This window comes from Ornithodoros turicata, chromosome 1 (assembly GCF_037126465.1).
Source record: "Ornithodoros turicata isolate Travis chromosome 1, ASM3712646v1, whole genome shotgun sequence".
NCBI lineage: Eukaryota > Metazoa > Arthropoda > Arachnida > Ixodida > Argasidae > Ornithodoros > Ornithodoros turicata.
In genome coordinates, this window is record NC_088201.1 from 15,858,124 (window position 1) to 15,880,556 (window position 22,433).

Consider the following 22,433-nt stretch of genomic DNA (forward strand, 5'->3'; position numbering starts at 1 on the left):
GCTCGTGGCCACCCATAATCGTGAATGACATAGTTATTCGTCGAAAATGGGACGTATAAGTGAGACAGTTATGTCACTTGTCACAAAAAGAGGTAAGCTTTCCACAAATCAGGAGTGATCATTGTGTTTGTTTGCCTTCAGCGTGTTATGTGGTGAAGTTCTGCTTTAAGAGTGTAAGTAAATAGATAAATAAATGGTACCCTGGCAAATCACGTAACGTCCGTAAGTGCGTTTAGCATTACGAACATTTAGAACTAGGAAGAGTGTTCTTTTATACGTCTTCGTCAATTTCACATCTACATTTAGAACAATTGTCAGGAATCTCCTTCTGATGCATTCGTCCGGATTTCAGTGTGGGCCTCGGTCGAGCCCATTTCGAGAAACAGCCTCCATCCAATCTTCGCAAGAGCAACTTCTTCCATTTCGTCATTGCCCTCTACGATAAGGCCGGTCAGCCGGTTGAAGTGGAGCGGACGGCTTTTGTGGGCTTCGTGGAAAAGGACCAGGTATGTGAACACGCCCTATAATTTACGCATGACCATGATGCATCGGTGAGAAAGCGTTAAAAGCGTGATGCGTCTCATTAAGTGACAGCGTCCATCTATTCTTTATGACTGGTTTGAGTAAGAGGCATCGATTGTAACGTAACGTAGAAATCGATGAGGCCATGAAACATAGAACGACAAGCACAAAGACGCCGATTTTACTGGGTAAAATTCATAACCGTACCAGTTCAAATATTTTCCTGGCAAACAAAAATATCGAAATCTTTAAAAAAAAACTTTAAACATCGTGTTGACAAATTATTTCTTGGGACAAAGGCCGTATGAATGCACACCTACTTCTTTCCTTTGTTAATTATAAACTAACTAGCGAAGAAAAAAAAATCAATACAGAGCTAGATTTAATTGAATCTAGACTATTATGAGAGTAGGGTGTGACAATTTTCCTTGTATTTCATTTAGCGATGTCTAGTATCTCCCTACATAGAGACGAATAATGCACTATAGTTGATAAGGTGGTCTTCTTGTAGTGCAAAATCAGCATTACGACTTGCAATTTTTAGATAACTAATGAAGCCGATAAAAATTAAGGTAATTAGTTGAACTATTATGCGAATACACGTAACAAAAAATTTTATAATGCTCGATACAAGAAGACTAATACTAAGGGTAGTCCGGGATCACATGAAAGCTATTGGAAAATCTACCGCAAAAGCTAGAGATTGTGAGATATTTCCTTGCATGAAAGTACAAGACGAACTAGTCATGACAACGCCTGTCAAGCTTAACATTAATAACGCTTTAGAAACGTGTCTTTTCAATGCTTCACCGAGGTTCCCGAATACCGGGTGAAATACTTTTCTACTGATCTTTGCCATACTGACCTGAACGTCCGAAAGCAGCGAGCTTTATTGGTCGCTCACCAAAAAGCAACAGGAAAAAAAAAAAAAAAAAAAACAGAAAAAGTCGGGAAACGAAAGAGAAAAAAAGGTTAAAGAAATCACCGTCGCAAGTATGACGAACACCGACCTTTAGCTCCGCCTCTTCCTTTACCTCTGATGGATACACGTTTCAGGCAAAATGATTTCTCTTTCTTATCGAGTTATCATAATGGCTGTAGAATAATTAAATGTGGTCGAGTTTCTGTGCGAGCCAAGTCAGGAGGTATATGAGGAGCTGTTGCTCCCATATTCTCCTTCCTCTCTTCCTTCTGTTTTCTTTTTATGGAAAGATCTTTTCCCGTAGAGGAGCGCAATTACTCGACTTGTCCCTGCTTGAACGCTTGTTCGCGGGGCTTTTTGTTTGCACAGTTGAAGGGTAGGTGGCCTGATCCTGCAGCTCAGGGTTTAGCAGCTAGACCGCGGATTATGTTACTCATTAGGTGGCTTGTTTTGATATAGTTCACTCGATACTCGATCTTTTTCTGGCAGCAAAGGTTATCCTACGAGGATAAAAAAATTAAATTGGTGTATCTAGTGGTAGGACGACGCACAGAATTAGAGTTGAGCGGGTGTGTGCTGTTGCGTATTAAAGGCGACTTCCACTTCTGTCTGCGCACACATAGGGAGCGAGCCGTGTTTTCGACTTTCTCGGACAGACAGGAGAGTATATGTTGAACATGAGGCGGTTCAATATGCTTAGAAACGACATACTTGTACACAACGGCGTCAGACTACGGGCGATTATGCTAGTATGCATATTTCTTACTGCCTTGGCGAACTGAATGCTTTTGACGTGCGATGGGAGTCATGGAGTGCATGTGACATCGTCTGCCATAGCAAACCCAGGGCAAATTGTCTGTTGCGTATTCACGGGTACGTACAGGACGTGCGCGCTAACTGTGAATAGAATTTTAGGTAGGAAATATTTTTTAAAAATTACATTTACAATATATAGAGGGCGTTTTTTTATCCTTTACAGGATTTTTATAAAAAGCTATGAGAACAGCATAGATGCCGTTTTTGCAGTCGAGTTATACGGCCAGGCGGACATCCTCACGAAAAAAGTATGCAACTACAAGATGAATTACCTCAAATTCATTAATTAACTCATTAATTAGGGGATTTCGGGCAAAAGAGAGATAACAGAATGAAATACCATCCCAGTTGAAGGCCATTCCATGTTTACAAAATCCCGAACCGCGCACGTGCGTTAAGGTATCCACCCCCTAATTTTGATATGCAAATGAGCCGAAACTGAAAAAGCGCACCTCAGGAGCGCATCACCTTCGCCGATGGAGTCTTATCTGGGCCGGAAAGCGGATTATCTGGCACGCAGATCGGCACACTACTCCAATCATCTCCATCGCTCCAAATCACGTGGGCCCTCTGACGTGAAATGACAGCTGTACTCCCTGCGTTCCCGGTCGCCCCGGTTTCGGTTTTGGCTCATTTGCGTATCAAAATTCGGGGATGGATATCTTAACGCACGTGTGTTTTGATTTTTTAAAACGTGGAATGGCTTTCAACCAGGATAGTCTCTCATTCTGCTATCTCGCTTTTGCCCGAAATCTCCTAATTAAAGAGTTAATTAATGAATTTTAGGTAATTAGCCCTGTAATAGTTGCATACGTTCTTCGAGAGGATGTCCGCCTAGACGTAGAACTCAACTGCAAAAATTACATCTATGCTGCTCCCATAGGTTTTTTTTATAAAAATCGTGTAAAGGATTGAAGAAAAAAAAAACCTGTATATAGTAGGTCAAGTGGACCACATTATGGCCGCACCCGCATCTCTCTGTGGTTGTGTGGTGTTTCGGTGCTTTATGGCACAATATCTTGGGGTTGTTCTCCATTAACTTTGACTAATGAACTTTATTACGAGAGAAATTCGGCATCCGTTCAGAGAAATGACAACATCCGTTCTTTTGGTGTGCTCATGCTGTTGCCGTTTTCAGAAACAAGATTGAGCTAATATAACGCGAGGAAATGGCCTCGCAAAAAAAAAAAAAAAAAAAAAAAAAAGCGGAAGATTTTGATGTCATTTTGCTCTGCGCATTTAGTGGCAAGAGAGAAAGCGCGCTTGAGGAAGCGGTGTCAGAAAGTCGCGTGATACGTGTTGTCCTCCCGTCAGGATTCTCATCCAGATGGAAGGGCATCACGTTACACGTAACCTCCTGGCACTGCTTCCTCAAAGCTAAGCAGCAGAAAATAAACACATATTTACATACGTATTATCACAAGAGCTCACAACCGTTTTCAATTGAATTCTTTTGTTGTAAAATCAATTAGTCTTTAGGAACTTTCCTACTTCCTGCTTACATTAAACTCGGGACCGTAAGTAACGTAATTTAATAACCAACATAACCATCTCGTCGTAATTCGAGGTTTGTAAATATTGATGGTGGAGTTGCACAACTGGAGAAAATGCGATCGCACATGATGAGCCAACGATACCACGGGTCAATTCGACGCAAAGGAAAACACCGCTTGGCGGCCACTAGCACTAGGCGTGATATCACCAGCGGCCACCAGAGCTTCTCGTTAGTCAGTCTATTCGCATCAGCGCTCGCAGCTGCCGATATAGCGTTTGCAGTCCATAGGTGCGAAAGGGTGCTCGTCGCCGTGACTTGTTTGACGATCGTCGATGTGTTGGACGACGACAAGATTTATGAATTAGTTGTGAGCGCGCACCGGGGCCGACGGGGAAAACTGCTTTTGGTGTCAAGGGGAAGGAAATTTGAGGATCGAATTCAACGCGAGAAACACACATACAAGTGCAGTACGAAATACAACGACGACAATAGATGATGACGATGAGATGGGGTGTTTCACCACGATGGTGCGATCCCCTACCCCATTGCAAGTGGAACATTATACCGAGTGTAACTCGAGGTACGTAATTTGCAGCTATAAATACGTGCAGTAAAAGAAAGTGGAGAGGCCCTGGTTATACATAAACTATCACACTTGCGTTTCTTCTCAGCAGCTTCGAATTGGAACAAGTTTCAAATCAAGTTTATTTCATTTTGTTTCGGTGCTCATGAATAAACAGGACGTTCTGAGTAATGAAAGTTTGACTCGATGCAGGCAGGAATATGGATATGCTCATATTCGTGCTTTCATCGTCCATGTTCACAAAACTCATTGTTGCACGAAAGAGATTACCTGATACTTTGACGACGATGTGAAGTTGAACGGACGTAGCATAAAGAGGTCGTAGTTGCTCAGATCTAGAAACTGCATACTTGCTTCTTAACCTGCACAAATGCATTGTTTCTTTTACTTGGCAGGAAAGCGAAGGCCAGAAGACCAACAACGGCATTCACTACCGCCTCCAACTGGTATACGCCAACGGTGAGCACATTTTTATCGCCATGGCGAAGAAGTATCCTTTCTCTTTAATCTACGGGCGCCTCATCATTTGTGCCTTGGCAGCCAATGACGGGGAACGCCATTGGCACGTTTTTGAACAGGCCACGATTTATCAAGCAGAAGGGCGAAAGTGCTTCGATAGCCTCTTTCAACATCTCTCGTTTCCGTTATGTCGTTGAATGTCGTTTTCTCTCTACGGCTCGATTCCTCCTGCGGAAGGCTCTTTTCTTTCGACGGCTGCATTCGTTCCGAGGATCGTTTTCTCTTGTTGCTTTTCCTCCGGCGCGTGCACGCTGGAGGAGGAGCGCTCGATTTCATGTTTGCCGCCGCCGCCGCCGCTATGTTGTATGCCTTGCGGGCTGTTTCGTAGCTTTGCGTATCGTGTCATACGTCGCCTCACTTCTATCGTCGAGTGCAATATTGTTTCTAGCTCGCGGTCGATACCCCGGTTCTAGTGGGGTTGGCAACGTTGGTATTATAAAACGGAACCGCGAGAACTGTCGCGTGATTTAATCCGTTCCTAATAATGAAAAGAAAAAGAAGAAGAAAAAGCACATGATTTTCGCTATAAAAAAAGATACTGTGATAAGGAACGTAGAGAAAGCTAGAAAATGCGTACATATGCACTAAAGAAAAGAAACATACATTAGTATGAGCGAACTGGTAAGGAAATGTTAAGAGACGCCGTTTGTTCACCTCTGTCGTAACAGACTGGATGGAGTTTTCCTATCCACTGAGCTGATGCCTATGAACCCTTAACGTGTCATCCCTCACCCTTTAAATACCGTGTCAATGATGAGGACGGTGCCCAGAAGAAGAACAGTCTCTGTTCGAAGTATCGGCGGCTCTCGTCGTGAGGCACTTCCCGTAACATATATTAGTATCAGGACGCCACGCAATGAATGATGCCCTAGATGAACGCGAGATAAGGTTGTATAATCACATTACACACAATTCTATCACATTTTATCGTCGTATCATAACAATCATGAAGTAATCACTTTCGATACATCGCACTCGGAGAACGATGCAGCACTTTACTCTACCAATCTGTTAAAATACAGATGAAAGCGTGTGGCGCACGAGTATAAAACAGAGGAAACGAAAAATCACGTAAAACAACTCGAAAGTCTCTCAACACGAACATATTCCATTACTAACACGACGACTGTTTGCGATGACGCTCGACCAATCTTAAGATACCACATTGAAAAGTGGAAAATTCGTGTTCTGAGGCTGGAACGCACAAACAAACGAACACAACACAAGCCTCAACGTGACTAAGAACAGAAAGACTGAAGTATGGCAGTCGTCGAAAAAGGCAGACAGTGGCGAGTATCGAACCACGCACCTCTCAATTGCCGGTCGAGTGCACTAACCACTACGCTACGCTGGCATGTTTATTTTTATTTTTTTACGCAACTTTTTATTGAGCCATGTAGCCGCAAACACAAAACACAATTCTGACGACTCACCCAAGGGCCTCCAACTAACTAGACACGCAATCAATCACGTCACATTCCGCTGGACAGTGCAGCGATACGATGAAGGCAGATGGAAACAAAAGCCTCATAGGTTGGGAGCCTTCGGGAGTATTTTGAACAGTGACCATTCTTCTACTTGGGCACAGTCCTCATCAGTGGCAGTGTATTTAAAGGGTCGGATGATTACGAATAAAATAGGTGTAGGGCAATTGTAAGTTCACTGTTGAGTTCACGAAAAAATCAAACCACTGATCAGCCGGTCGTTGAGAGGGGGGGGGGGGATATGTTTATTAAGAAAAAGAAGAAGAAGAAAAAAGAAAGGAAGGGTAGTTGGGGTTTTCCGTCAGCGCAAGGGTTGATTCACAATGACCCACAGTTATTCTACCCATAATCATCCGACCCTTTGCTTCAGTTTCAGATACCGCATATTACTCGACTGGTATCGGTCTAATTCAATTCAGATTTTACGTTTCCTTCTCTTTTTAGCTTCCCTTTACTTACAGTCAGCGATTGAAAACTTTCTAGCTTAAGTAAGCGCTGTAAATGTGACACAGTTTGGCAAAGACCCCTCTTTCACTTTTTTTTTATGGTTTGTCTATTTGGAGCGCTTTATAAGCGTGGTGCCCATATTGTCGGTGGACCCCAGCTTTGGCCCTGTTTCGGAGAACGAGTCATCCTCTTCCGGCGTCCCGGAATAAATTGCTAGAACACGAGACTGCGTGGTTGGCAACACCTAATTCCTTCGGGATGCGAGCTTCTTTCTGTCCTTTATGGGTGGTGGGTTTTGTAGAACCCCCGGATTACTTAAATGGCCGCTCGAGGACTGGCAATCCAGATGGGGTCCCGTCGCCTCTTGCACGGCCTTCCCCTTTACATCGCGTCGCTTCTAAATGAGGCGATATAAAACGTAGCTTCGCTGGGCGATCGTAAACTCGGAACCGACACCAGTTCCGATTCGTCCACACGGCAGGAACAGCATTGCCCAGAACCACATGAGCCGGGGGTCAGTTGGATATATAAGAAAGATTAAGGCGGTATCAAACGCAGGAACAGAGGTCGGGACGACCGGATCCGAAGATGTAGAAAGTAGAGACGGGATGCGCTTTGAAGGCAATTACGTTAGAGCAGGAAGTGATAAAACGAGGACAAGTTGTAGCAATCTGGCAGGCATTCCTCGCACCGATGCGCGAAAAAAAAAAAAAAAAAGAAATGAGGTACGGGACGGACGTACCGCCAGTTTGGTTTATGATGACACGTCTCAAAAGTCGTATTTCCTATTGGTGTTGGACACCTATATAAGACGCACCAATAACCTTGCTGAAAGTTAGAGTTAAGTTGTTGAGCAGTGGGTAACGTCTTCCCAACCTGGTGCAAACGAAAGCGTTTTTGCCTGTAAAGTGCGCATCACTGTAAGTAGTCTCTGCATGAGGGTAAGCACGCTTTACAGGAATAATGCAGAGACTAGTTTCCGCCTCCTCATGAATCGCTTTTGCATAACAACTGTAGATGCGTTGGAACAGCTTTCTGATAGGCATTTCGTTCCTGAAGTTACATGGCTACAGCGGAACTCTTATGTACCTTCATGCGCGTTAAGTAGCAACATGGAGCACACGCTACCCTGCACATTTCTTGTTTAACAACATTTAGCAACGTGGAACTTTGACAGCGGTAAATATTACAACGTACAGTATTACGATAATACGAGTACACAGTAAAATATACAGCGCAGGTTCACCAACTTCAACTGATTCTGTATTTATCTCAACCTTACAGTCGTGACACACACAACCAACTCGCGTTTTCTGTTGTCACACTTATTTGCGCGTCGTGAAGTGTTTTTGAACCTCTTTGGGCAAGCCCATTACCGACACAGCTTTCATCCGTGCGGCGTACACGCTCGACTCATCATTTCTCAACGTGCTCTGTGCGAGACGGCATCTATACACGGAGAAATACGGCATCTGAGGAGCCCCGAGCGTCCTGTTCCAGAGATGGTCTTCGCGAGAGCGCTTTGTCACGTGATCTTTTGTTTGGAGGCGCGGTCACGTGACACGCGTTCGAGATGGGATTTGGCGGCAGACTCGTCTCGTTCGCGGCGACCCCGTTGCTAGGCGACCGCTGGCGTATAAATGTTTGAGCAGGCTCCGTGGCATCGGCGCAAGACGCTGTCGACGAAAGAAATGAAGAATGAGGCGCATGATCCGCCCTGGCGGTTTAATTGCGACGCCAGAGCAGGAAATGACCGGATTAAACCGCACAAACGTAATCCAGTTAACGCGCTGCGGAACACGAGGCACGCGAGCGATTGCTTTCGCCAAGAAGTCCGTGTGCGAAGCTGCTGACGCTTCTTAAAGAGACCGCTCTCGTCAGCGTCACCTGCTCGTGAGGAGCGGGGGAAAGGAACGTTATGCTTTTCAACTCTGTCGCAGAAAGCGTGCTGAATACGTCTTCTCGAGACCCAGGATGTATTCGCCTCCTTCAGCTGATTTACTTTTTCTCAGTGTTAAGATTCGTGTCGAGTGTGTGCGATAGTTTCATTTGTGCACTCGACTAGTACGGTTCCCAAGCAAACATTTGCACTAAAGACATCCATATTTTAGTGGTTTCCTCCAATATTAACGAATATGCATTGAATCATTCGTCGATTTGTTGAATGCAACGCAAACTTAGCGAAAACTACAGTAGAGGTTATGCACGCACCCACAGTACACGGCGTTCTTTGTTAAGAGATAAATTTTAAAATTTAGACAGATTTAAAAGAATCACACAAGACGTACGTCTAACCGGAATAGAGGCATTGCTGGGTGATTTCTTTTTACACTCTAGCCATACGAAATTTAAATTTTTTTCCTGCAGTCTTGTGCGCGCGATCTTTCTTCCAAGTGTAAAGACCGGGTGACGCCTTGTATCCGCGTTACATTCCGAAGGCGGCGTGTTGAAGTAACGCATATCACATCTCCATGCAATATATGGAGAAGTCCTGTTATAAAAGCAGCCAGCTGAGATACATAGCCGGACCCATCTAACAGTCGCTCGAGAATGTACTCGCAGACACTTCCACGCTGCTAGATTTTGCCGCGAATTTATCTGTTTTTCCTTCGCTCGCTAGCTCGACATTCTTGAGTCCATCTCGTTCTGTCCATTTTATCAATATACACGCCCGGCAGGATACCGGGAACTTTGCCACTTTTCCTGTTTTTCTTCCTTTTCTTCTTCTTTCGACACACTTTGGCAGGGAACACTTTTGTATATTTATCCCCGCATCGCAACCTGTCCTTCGGGCGCTTGATTTTCGAGTCAGCTTTGCTGCCCATAGCAGACAAAAAAAAAAAAAAGAAGGAAAAAAAACAAAGAAAAGAGAGACAGAGAGAGAGGCAGCTCATCTAAACCCAACACCATCTGTATATTTTTGCTGATGCGTCCGGGGTGTCTCCATGAAAAAGTAGTGTTTCGCGACGAGTCAGCCCCGCGCTGTAGCTTGCCCACTTGGAGATGCTGCTTTCCTTATTTTGGTGTAAGGTACCTAACAGAGTCTTCGAATGTGGGTGCAACGTCATCTCTGCATGCGCGGAGACAGAGTGATTCATTTTCTCTCATCAGGCTTTGCGCATCGAGAGGTGTGGTTGGTGGCACGTAGAGCAGATACGGACAATATCTGAATTATTCATCGTGTGATGCATTGCATGAACAAATTTTCGCGTGGGGTGGTGAGGTTGGCAGTACGCTTGTGTATCCCTGTGCTGTTTGGATCAACAAACTGATGACAAACAATGCGACTGCTTTCCTTTATTATTTTTTTTTGCAGATAGGTTACAGATTATAAACTCTCAGTGACGCCTCGAAATTTTACTTTCGAAACGGCACGTTTTTGTCAGGTTTCACGGAGGATTTCAGTATTTTCAGTGTAATAACAACACAAACTAGCACTGTCTTTCATTCCAGCAGATTAGCATAGCACTTCATTCCTTGACAATGGTGTAGAGTTGGGTTAGTTGGTAGCCTTACGTCATTTCATTTCTCTTCGGCAGGAAAAAAAAACTCATTTCAACTGTTGTGTCATTGGAGACTTGTTCCGAAAAGTGTCCGAATTTCATACTTATGTACATAGTGGTTACCTGTACGCTTGCCGCACGTATAGGTTGTATACCAGTATTACGCATCGTAGCATACATAATACTGCTAGCTGCGAATGCCCTCACGATTTCTCTTATAGCATGCACTTGTCCAGACCTGCTTTACCCAAGCGTTTATTCAGTATGGTTCGGTATTTTGCAACGAGACGCTTGTGTTTTGCGAGAGCTTATCATTTTATCCTTTTCTTCCACTCTCCCTTAGGTGTGAGGCAAGAACAAGACCTCTACGTCCGCCTTATCGATTCCGTCACCAAACAAGTGAGTCGCCATCCATCTTCATCCACATAAAAATACCAGACTCCCGAAAAGGAAGCTGTCCTGCGCGATACAAACCTGTCGACTGCCCATATTAAGCCCGCTTTGACATCGCGAGAGGCTGTGGAAGGGAGATCGTTCGGAGAACACGTATCCAGAGAGAGTCGGAGAGAGACTGTTACGATAAGTCAGCGGGTGGCAAACAGGTGATACACATTCGATGGGTCGAACTCTGTATAGCTATTACACGGCCCGAGTGCGACTAATGAAAAGGCAATTGAAGGACCCCTTGTTCTTAGCGGGAGGCACCGAGACGGGACGCCCGAAATTAGATCATTCTTGTCGTTGCCCCTCCCAGGAAATGGCACAATGGAGGGTTCCCTAGGATGTCCTTCCGGTTAGCGCGCACGTGCGTTCATTCCCCGACGAGGTAGAAAAATAGAAGAAAATGAGCAAAAAATCGCATTTCATTTCTAGTTTTTCCTTATTTCCAGGTTTATTAATCAGACGGGACAATGAATTTCTTTTTTTTTCGGCGACACTTCCAGTTGGAATTGGCCATTAGCATACGAAAGACGGTGAGGAGGGAGGTGGCATCTGATTCACCGAGCGTCATAATTCCCCACGAACCGCAGGAGGTCCTATTATTATCGCACTACACAAGTGCACTGGAAATGGCCTCCCCTATGCTGATAACTGTACGAGGGGAAAGCAGGTCGAAACGCTCCGGGTGTGAGCTGTCAACTAGACTGATGTATACTATAGGGTTGGTTAGGCCCTTTAAAGGGAATACGTGTGGCATTGACAGAATGGCCAACGTAACCAACACATCAATGTCAAGACTGGCGTATACTTGAAACAGGGACTCGCGAGGAAAAAGGATTCTGCCAATGGCTATCTTTATTAGATTCTTTATTAGAGGGCTCGGGGACGAAGTACAGGTGACATAACCCTTAATGCGCTGCAAAAAATATGCACCGACTATAATAAAAGTGCATGCACATGAACATTGGCGAACTAAGCCATGGAAATATAAACATGGACAAATATCAATCGAAGACGCGTGCCGCTGCAAACGTGTTGAATATCTCCGAAGTCTCGAAAACGAGACGTGTTTAAGGAAGAGAGGGGAGGTTCGGTCGTCCTTCAGTATGTATTTCCGGATCACTGATGCGCGATTGCTCCCACCACTCCCTTTTATCTTTTCCCGCCCCGCTCAATCTTCGAGAAAGTCACCTCGGCACACTTGTTGCCAAAATGGAAAGGGAAAGCCCCGAATTTTTTCATGCTTCCTGATTAGAGGGTGACGAATCTTTAGAAAACGAACGACGAGCGTCAGACACCGCTCATGGGAGATCGGCGAGACGCCTTCAAAATCAAGTTGTCCTTCGTTAGTTGCTGGAGTAATACCCTAGTCAGACAGCATTTCAAATGTCAATTGCGAGAAATGGCCTTCGGCCTCTCAAATGACCTTTGTTCGGGGGCGCCTGCCAGACAGGCGGGAAAGGAGTGCTCCTCAACTGACTGCCCTCACTGGCTCCCTTTTTCGGTTTCGTTTTCCCTGTCTGCTGTGGAAATTTGAAGTTGGTCTGTGCGCCACAAATCAAGATGCAGAAGCCATATGCACTTCTCTAAATAGGATCTAAATACGTTTACACAGTTTCACTCCGTAGCGAGGGTACAATGGCATAACACTGTTGTCGAGATTGCTCCTTTCTGCTCCTCAAATGTCGTTGGGGGCCTCCTTTCGCGTTGATGGTCATTTCTTAGAAAGGTCTTTTGAGCTGCCGTCTGACACGGCTCTCAGAGGTCATTTTTTGCAAATGAAAATTCCCCGAAGTCCTTCGAGCATGCCGTCTGACAGGGGTATTAATCTTCGCGAATATTCCGTGCTTAATAATTTTGGAAATGCTCCGTGCCACGACCTTCTTATTGGAAGGCCAAAGATGAGGTCCCAGAGTGGTTAAATGCATTACAAATGACAGACATGTATTGAAATGCGGTTTTTACAAACATGTCTTAACGTTTTTTAAAGGCAATTTCGTTCGTCGTCCTTTTCTAAGTTAAGTGTTGTAGAATACTCGGTCCTCGATAACTCGTGAATGAGTCTCGCGATGACTATATACATATTTTTTGCTTGCTTTTTAACGTCTTAAACATATGCACCGACTAAAACAGCTTCTTTACCAAACCTCTGCAAACCATCGCATCTTCCAAAATCGACTACGAACCTAACATGCATGCACATTAAATAAGGGATTTAAAAAATGGCTCGCGTTAAGTGCTCGTCCTCATGTTGCCTTTTGTAGCTGTCACACACCTTGTAAATGTAATACCGAACGAAACGCACCAACGAAACTACTTCGACGAAGAGATTAGAGCAGTATTAAGCAACACATTGCTTTAACACTCGCGAACATTGATTCTGTCCCGCGGAACAGAGCACCATTTTTACTTCTTCATTATTGACTTCCTTGGACAACAGCCGTCGTACCGGATCGTTGGTTCCCGCACTGGACAAACACTGGAGGCCAAACACAACCAGTTTGCGGTGGATGTGCAGCCGAAGTGGAAGCTGCAGTGTCCCTTCATTGAAGCGTCGAGAAAAAGGGGGGCGCACACGCAAGCACAGAGTCACGTAAAGAAGTAAAAAAAAGAAAGAAAGAACAAGACAATCACATCTCTACTGAGTACATCAAGCGAATGAGATAAGCCCAGAGGAAGAGGGCGGTGGACAGGAGGGATCCTTTCTGCGACAGATGGAAAAATTTGGGGGAACAGAAGGAGGGAGGGGCGGCACTATATAGTCCCATCTGCTTCGATGGAGTGGGAAGATGAGTTCTCCACCCCCCAACCCGCTGCATGGGGTGCAGGAGGGGGAGGACTTCTTGCGGCCACGCTTATCTAAGCGGGATGAGTGCAATGGATGAGGAAGAGACAAGGGAGAGTAACAATCTGCGCCGAAGCAAGTTCACTTTATATAGGTGTAGGGAAGTGGATGCCGCCTCCTTCTTGACATTTCTTTTTTTTTTCCCTTTTTTTTTTTCGTACCGAACGCCCGACACTTGCTGGTCTTGCGAAATACATCTATGGGCTGACCAAATTCAGTGAAGAATACTGGTCAGTGAATGTGTGGAGTTGTTTGGGTCGGGCACTAACACAATCACAAAATTTTGGAGAGAACAGGAGAGAACTTGTTATAGCTATTGAGGGATTTCGCAGCAGACTTTCTCGCGATGATTCGATGCCTGTCACTAATTGTAGACTTAAGGAAACCGGTTGCGCTGCATAAGGTAAATCGAGAAATAACTGTCTATCATTTACGAGAGCAGATGTATTTTACTTTATAGCCCTTTCAGTTCCATAGTATCTTGAATCTAAGCTTTCCGAACGGTAGGAGTATTGGAATCATGAATGGGGTTGGCGGCTCACCTGATGGTCATCGACAAAAAACAATAAACTCAAATATATTTACGTGTTGCCTTACTTATCCTTCACAGGCAATTGTGTATGAAGGTCAGGATAAAAATCCGGAAATGTGTCGAGTTCTTCTTACTCACGAGGTGATGTGCAGGTAGGTCAAACTACAACTTTTTATCTTTTAATAGGTACGCATGCATGCGCGTTCAAGTGCTTCATTCACGCCGTTTTGACTGCCTGCCTAATGCAGTTCACGTTTTCCTTCCCCTGTTCAGTCGATGTTGTGATAAAAAGAGCTGCGGCAACCGGAATGAAACTCCTTCTGACCCCGTCATCATTGACAGGTAAGCCCACATCTTTTAACTCGTCACAAAAGTGTAACAGGATGCAAAACACTCGGATAGAATAGAATTGTATTGGCTAAACAAGCGTGCCAATGTCTTCCCAGCGTTCTTCGAATGCGTATGCTCGAGGGCAAACTGCGGCTGCTATTACGTAATATCGTGGTTCCTTGCCGGATATGCTGTTCTACTCGTCCGACTGACATCGCACCGCAAAACGAATGACCCTCTTGAACGGGGAACTTCCTTATTCCGCAGGCTCCTGAAATTGGATTCAACGCGGTAGAATTATTTATGACGCTCCTGAAACCCTAGAGCTCTTTCAAGCTTGATGCGCACTTTTCACTCCCTAAACATCTCCGTGTATTTACTTCGCGCATACTTATGCGTATATCTATATGTGCGCGCACACGCGACAGGCAACAAAAAGCAGGATGACCGTCCGGACGAATAGCGTTCTAGCGTAGCTTTTTGACGGTCATTCCTCGACTTCACGCGCCATCTGCGCTTGCGACACTTGCAGTTGCTTGTCACGCACGCGCGTAATATCCCCTAGCTTAGAACACACATAAACCGTCTGATCACGGTAAACCGCAAATCGCGCCATTGTGCGCAGGACGCAAAGCGTCCTTGGCGCGACCAATGAGCAACAAAGCCGTATGCGATTTCTAGATCGAATCGCCGTAAAAAAAAAGTCTTTAAAAATAAAAACAAAAAGGAAGGGCTGTAGAAGTGCGCGGATGTCTTCGCCGTCCAAAGATGACCCATCTGGTGATGCAGGCTTCTGTATGCTTTAATCAGGGTCGGGAGGACGCGGCACGCGACCGGTCCCGGTGCAAAGCGGATTTCGTGGGAGCCGTTTCGTAATCGGACGAAATAACCGAACAAAGGCGCATCGGACCCACGCGGGGTGGCCCGAGCTACCATATGGCCACCGCTCGGGGGGCACGTGTGTTTGCGTACGCGGCGCGCTTACTCATTAAAAAGCTTGCCACCAGTGCGACATCGATGAAGATGACAGCAGATCACGGTGGCAGGGGGGTTCCCCTATTACACCCTTCGTTAGCGGGAGATCCCCCCGACGTGCACCCGCCCGAGCCTCCGCACCTTGCACTGCTTTCCATATGTCACCCCTGCGGGTCCTTCCACTATTTGCGGCGTTTCCGCGGTAACCGCACACCCACTCCACTTTGGGATTAGCTTTGCATGGGCTCAAGTGGCGTTCGCTACATGGTGTGAGGCGTTCCGAACCCCCTTGGTCTTCAAAGGGAAAACCAAGGGCCTTTTACTAGCAAACAGGGTACAAGTAGTGTAATGATGGTCATAATATTCTGTTTGTGTTACATAAGATATACCGGGCCCATAGAAACATGTATCAATTCGTGAGTGCGTAGATTTATTGTTGATGAAGGGTGTGCCTACTAATGTCTTTTCATGGCATTTCCTCGAACAAATAATACTTGGAAAGCGTAAGCGTGACGCAGCACATGTCTGTAAATATTTAAGCACTTCACGCGCTTAACATCGAGGCAAAGTGATATATGGTTGCAACGCCACCTGACTACAATGTCTCGTTATAATAAATTTTCTGTATAATTTCTTCTTTAAATTGTCATCATCATCGTGTAATAAAGCGGTAAATTAAACGGTCCTGGTGCGCCCCTAATGTAAGTACTGTCGTCGTGCAATACTCCGTACGGAAATAATCTCCAAAGTTGCTTTAGATTTTTTATCTCCCACCTTCCCATTAAAGTTCAGACATTTTACTTTACTAAATTACGTAAATTCCCGATTGACTCAGCTGGTCTCTTCGTGACTTCAAGTGATAAATGTTTGTACAAAATAGTTTTAACTTGAAGTATGAGAGGCAATGAATCTGCCAGACGCACATGTAAGTTTAACAATTAGATTATCGTACCTAGTTCCTATACGTTCCCCAACCTGTCCTATACGTAGACCAATATGCGCACTCATATTACAGCATTTAAATAAAAGCATGTGCTATTACATTTTTTTACTGTTTCATAGCCTCATTAGTCCTTGAAAAGTGAGGCGGTAACAAGTATTAGCTTGCATGTTGTGTTGATAGGACTCCCCGTATACCCATCCTATACCATCTGTATGCAAGCTTACCCTCATATCATTCAGCTTGTTTGTTTGTAAGAAGAAACAAAGAGGAGAAATTCAACAAACATTGAACATTCGGATTCTTTTTAGCACTGCCTAGTCACTGTTATGTAACGTCACCCTCAAATACTACATTCTTGTCAATAATTCTAAGCTAAAAAATTTGAAACTGCACTCCGGTACTTCAGCTGAGTGACGTCATGCTGAAAGCTTTGTTTGCCAACACATGTAAGCTCACTCCATATGTCGGGTGAAAGCGGGGATCCTCCCCGTCCTGTCACGGAATTGATTGAATTGTAAAAGGCCGAAAGTCAATGGCCATGTTGGCATTGTAGTGGTCGGGAATTCTTGGTGTTCATATACAAAATGCCTGGACTACTAATCTGTGCTGGTTATTTTGCGGCTGTCAAACCGCATTCTACGTCGCCGGGCGCCTTAACTGATGGTTCAGCAAATGTTGTTTTCTTTTGTTTGTGGAGTTCGCTTGATTGTGTATGCGGAAACACTCTTTAGATGAAAGAATTTACTGCATACGGCATAATTTACTTACTGCACTAAATGTTGTTATCAATCCAAATGATATAACAAACATGCGATAACGTAGACAACTCAAGAATGTAGTAGCTGCAGAGCAAATTTTGCACGCCGGCGCGATTCTTCCCATTTTAAGGCACATACACTACTAAATGTGTGTCGTATCACAACACTGTTTGAGGTTTCTCGAGTCCAACATCATTTCTTGCTTTGTTGCACGCTACATAGCACCAGGAAAAATTCCCACCAAAAACGAGAAAATATCTCATATGCACGAGCATGGCAGTTGCTGTGGTTGCACGGGGTTCAGTCAGGCGGTGTTGTGTGAGGCAAAGCCGACTGAAAAGGGCGAAGGCAAATTTCCGCGCCGCGCGCTGTTTCTCGGAGATAGGCGCGCTCCAGTGGCGAACCTAGGGTCCCGTGACGGAGAGCGCTCACGGTCTCCACCCCCCCTCCCGGCAACTCTTGCTGCTTCCAGCAATTACCCCTGCCTCCAGAGACGTGTCCGTGCCGCCTTATCGTAGCCCCCGAGCCGTGGCGTCCAGAGGGCTTCTGCTGGCCCGAGATAGCTCGTAGAATAGGGCATTGCAGAGCTCCCAGGCTGGGAATTGGGGCCCGGCGACTGTGACACCTGTAAAGTCGGCCATGTTTATAGTACCCTTGAGACTCGAGGCTCCGCCGTCGCCGTTGGTAGTGCACCTGCGCAGCATCCGACAGAAAAACGTGTGCAGGTGTGGTGAACCTGTGAGGGATGGTTTGACTGGTGCTTCTGCGTCCTTTATATTAATTACGTCGACGATCTTCTCCAGGTGTGGATAACCATTGAACAACGCTGAATAACAATGGTTATCTATTCGGTTTCTCTCTCTCTCTCTCACTCTCTTTTTTCACGTGATACCGTACACCGTAGACGCTTTGTGTGAAATAGTAGCTCTAAGGTGCACCAGAACTGATGTCTGCACTGATTGTGTTCCACGACTACCTGAGCGTGAGAAATTTATTTTGGGCATTGACGCGGACACCATGAATAATGATTATGCAACTACCTGCCTACTAACTAGCGATGAAACTATGAAACGCATTCCCATTTGATTCAATTTGTATTTTTATTTTTTACACCTCCTGAATAATGTATGTAACGACGCGTATAAACTCCACAATTATTCAGAGAAGACATTTGCTGTGCTGTCTTTTCACATCAGCACACTTGCACAACGAAGCCTGGAAATTCTTACATTTTGTTCTACCCAATAGAATGGGTTCCCCTTTAGATTCTCCTACTTTCCTCCATTTCTTACCCGTTTACCGTCTTACCCTCGAATCCCCTTATGTCTCCCAACATGAATCTACAGAGTGGTATTATGACTGCTATCCTAGATGGATACCCCTACATGGGTGGGAGACGTTCAGGTCTTTCACGGCGCCCCTGATGTTATGTGCCAAAAAGAAAAAAAAAAGAATGAAAGAGCTAGAGAGGGATGGGCGCCGATAACCCCGTTTGGCCAGGGTTGCAGTGCCTTCCTATCTCCTCAGCGATCCTTCATTATAGGTCGTTGAATAAGGAACCTTTACGACCAGGGCCGCGGAGCACTTCACCGGGAAACGTGCTTTCGCCGGGGTTATAGCGAGATATCGCAACTGGCCGTCATCGCTTCGTTACCCGGTTTACTGCTCGGCAATGGTCCCTTAATTATGCAGCGGTAGAAGTTGGCTCTTCCCAACTTCTTGCTTCCTCTCTTTCTAGATTACTTCCAGTTGACCGTTATGAGGGCTGTAACGTTGTGAAACTCTTTTCCGTGCGAGCATGCTGGAAGGAAGTATGCCCCTGTAGAGAAGACAGATTTTTGTTTTCTCCGAGATGCCTCGTAATCATGGATGTCATTACGAGTTCGAAGTACAGCTCTTACGCGGGATAATGTCTTTAGCTACGAGGATATAGTTCAAACATTCCTTTTTTAAATCCTGTGTTCCGGGAATGGAACTTTGTTGTTAGTTCGTAGACCTTGGGTTTTAAGATTATTCGTAAGAACATTTTAAGAATAATTTCATGTACATCTTTACAAATCGGTGCATTGTCAATGCCCCGATACTAAATATGGTATTAATAGAAAAATAGATGTTCTATTTAATTTGAATTCTTTTACTGGTGCATTGGTAACTGCTCACTCTGTCTTTCAGTCGTGGACGTCATCATCGTTGTTCTTTTTGTTTTGTCTTTGTTCGCGCAATAATCTCTTGACAAACTTTTGGTAAGGACACAGATTCGTGTGTAGTTAGACTTAAAAGCCGCGTCTGTCACTACATACAGAACAGTATATATTTACCTCCAATTCAGCAGCTTGCTTCGTTTGAGCTGGCACTTATTATTCAACATAGTCTTCAGCTTCTTTTCGGAAATGTATTTCGTGTAAGAGAGGGGGAGAAATGGTCGAGAAATGGTCATTTCTCTCTCCACTGCGCAGCCCTCTACGTTAGCGAAGAACAGACAACTAAGGTAAAACGGGTCGCATTAACCGGCAAGGAAATGACTTTACCCCCTTTCTCATTTGTTCAGCGGCTTCGAAGGTATTAGACCAGTAATTGAATCATGGCGAGAAAACTGAACACTTTTCCCGTTTCATTCGTTTGCATAACGCTCGAAGAAGCAATAAAAGACCCGTATCTTGGTAGGTTCTCCGTTACACTTCAATTAGAGATAAAAAAAAAAGGGGGGGGGGAGGACATTTGACGAGAATTTGGATTGATCCCGGGTGGAAGCTTTGAGCCACTCTGTCGGGTGAATTCATTTCAAGGGTTGTAACACAGAAGGCTCGGCTCCGACTTGCACCGAAATAGCTCATCAACGTCAATTCTGTTTTGTCTCGATTGCGATTTGACTTGCTGACTCCAACTTTTTCAATCTGGTTCAGGTTTATTTCACTCAGGTATTTTACTCATAGGTGATTTTGCAGTTTTTAAAGGCAAACAGACACCTTAGACTTTATTAAAACTCCGTACTTAATAATGAAGCTTCTATAAGTGGTGGCAACCGAAGCGATATCGTACAAGAACGAAACGTAGAAAGAGGTAAGATTTCCTGGGGTTTGAACACACAAGACGATGAGGACAACTTCTTTCTACAGTACATCAGCTCGCTTGCACCATTCTAATTTGTTCAGCAAGAACGAAACGTCGTACTAAAATATATATTAAAAAATGATAAAATTACAACGACAATAACAACGCTTTATTTTGATGACTATGATTGGGTGTTTCATGTCAAGAGTAAAGCATCACGTCGGGTTCGAACCAATATTTGGAACAGACTGCTGTTCAAGAACAGTCTCCGTTCTTCCTTTTGTCACTTGAAATAAAACCACGCAACGGCTGCGGTACCTCCATACTTACGCAAGCAGGACTGTGATGCTTGTTCTAGATTGTGATTTCGCGCAACGGAACCTGGCTGAATAGTCATAGAATACAGTGCCACTCCTACTTTTAGAGTTGGAGACTCCAGATTTCTAGGGGGCTGATTGTGAGTTTGGTTGGTCTGTACGATTCTTGAGCATACTTGCGAGAGACAAAAGAAGCAAAAAAAAAGAGAAAAAGAAAGAGAGCAAGAAAGAAAGAAAGAAAGGTAGGAAGAAAAACGCACGACAGGCTGGTGCTGAGAACGCAACACTGTGAGCAGTATATGCTCGACCCAAAGTGACCAAGTGACCTCTTTTTAGAGTCGTCTGAGGTTGATTTTAGTAAATATATTTACTAAAATCAACCTCAGACGACTCTAAAATGAGGGCAGGTCACACCGTAACCCTCATTCAGATGATACCAATCGTATAATTAGACAACTTTGCAACTAGCGCGATAAAATCAATCAGTTGAATACGTAGCTCAGCTAATTAGTTATAAGAAGTGCCGATGAGATTCTAAGAACCGACGTGAGAAATCATCCCCCAGGAAGTGTGTACCAACAACGCTCTGCGTTAAATTCACTTTTTAACTGCCTCATTACAAAAGTTTTGTCACGGTTATTTTGCTGCGTCCTGATTTTTCTCGATTTCACCCAGCCTTCGAGGCAATAATTATTTTACTCAATCAAAAATTACGCACCCTGTGAAACAGGTCCACCTACCACGGTGTAATCTACTCTCGAGTTCGCGTGCAGTCGCATAGAAAACTGGGCGATCCCGACGGCTCCATGCACAGCGAGACCCTCCGTCGATGTGACAACCCGGAAAAGTGGCCTTTGTGGTGATTTCCTGGCGGAAGGAAGCCTTCTATTCGCGAACCGCTTAATTGATTTCTTCCCTCGGCGACCGACGCCTCCCTTTCCTGCGAAATCCCACACTGTTACAACACGTGGGCTTTGCTAGGGATTAGCGCAGATTATTTCCAATATTCGTCTTGCTGTCCCGCGCACTTTATTGTTTTTAAGCGATACCTTTTTTTTCTTCTGTTCGTTTGGCGTCGAGCTCTGTAGGGGCTTTCTCTTTAGTTTTTTTTTCTCTCTCTCTCATTGAGTATAATAGTTTTCTGTGAACGCGAGTTCTTTCGAGGATTTCGTCTTTTTTTTTTTTTTTTTCTGAGTGTGTTTACGGCGTGGAGATTTAAAAAAGATTATAATCAGTCATGCATGTTTCATTTCCTGTTGTTTTAGACGTGGGGTTTGCGGGCGGGGTTTTAACTAGTATTGCACGTCCATATGAAGCAAACCGAGAATTGGCAATGTTTAGTTGTAATTTACGTACCCTCTTTATATCCAGCACTCCAATGCACTGTTAGGTGAATATTTATAGTTTAATACTGCTGAGTAGCTTCACAACGTGTTCTGAGTGGGCGCTAGTCACCCACGCGTTGTCTACAGTAGATGCTAGTGTTTGCCACTCGCGTATTTCTATGACGCCAGTGTCTTTTTTCAGGTTACAACCTGCCTTCGTGAGCGATTAGGTGACTCAAAGATTCTGATATAAAAATGCAAATGGGGACAAAAAATGAAAGATATTCGGCTGAATTTGTGCTCACGGGAACATCGAAAAGTCACATTTGCCGCTTTTATGTCGTGGCTGTGATGAGATAAATTTATTCCGTTAATTATTTCTTGTTAGTTATAATATTAATGGCAACACTGATAGGATGTGCGGTACTTAAAATGTGTTTGTGACGTAATTTCTATTCGTAGTAAAATAAATGAAAATATAAGTAGTCACTCTCGTGCACGTCGTTATTCTGCTGTCCTGCATGATTCCTTATTTCTCTTTGCAAATGGCTATCCCAAATGTGTTAAGTGTAACTGATTTTTCTTCTCTTAAACTTCAATGCGCGTGCTGCAATACTTCCTCTTC

General features: G+C 44.5%; 2 protein-coding genes across 5 annotated transcripts in view; one reads left to right on the forward strand and one right to left on the reverse strand.

Moving 5' to 3' along the window:
* LOC135377530 (ATP-dependent RNA helicase abstrakt-like) overlaps positions 1 to 22,433 on the reverse strand; it is a 289,645-nt gene that overhangs the window by 160,427 nt on the left and 106,785 nt on the right. For both annotated transcript variants that reach the window (XM_064610020.1, XM_064610019.1), the window contains exon 2: positions 4,609 to 4,700. In XM_064610020.1, the coding sequence (XP_064466090.1) occupies positions 4,609 to 4,686 (78 nt within the window). In that variant the 5' untranslated portion in view covers positions 4,687 to 4,700. The remainder of the gene's footprint in view (positions 1 to 4,608; positions 4,701 to 22,433) is intronic.
* LOC135377531 (transcription factor collier-like) overlaps positions 1 to 22,433 on the forward strand; it is a 97,743-nt gene that overhangs the window by 25,519 nt on the left and 49,791 nt on the right. For all 3 annotated transcript variants that reach the window (XM_064610023.1, XM_064610022.1, XM_064610024.1), the window contains exons 3-7: positions 353 to 506; positions 4,734 to 4,797; positions 10,635 to 10,690; positions 14,188 to 14,261; positions 14,383 to 14,451. In XM_064610023.1, the coding sequence (XP_064466093.1) occupies positions 353 to 506; positions 4,734 to 4,797; positions 10,635 to 10,690; positions 14,188 to 14,261; positions 14,383 to 14,451 (417 nt within the window). The remainder of the gene's footprint in view (positions 1 to 352; positions 507 to 4,733; positions 4,798 to 10,634; positions 10,691 to 14,187; positions 14,262 to 14,382; positions 14,452 to 22,433) is intronic.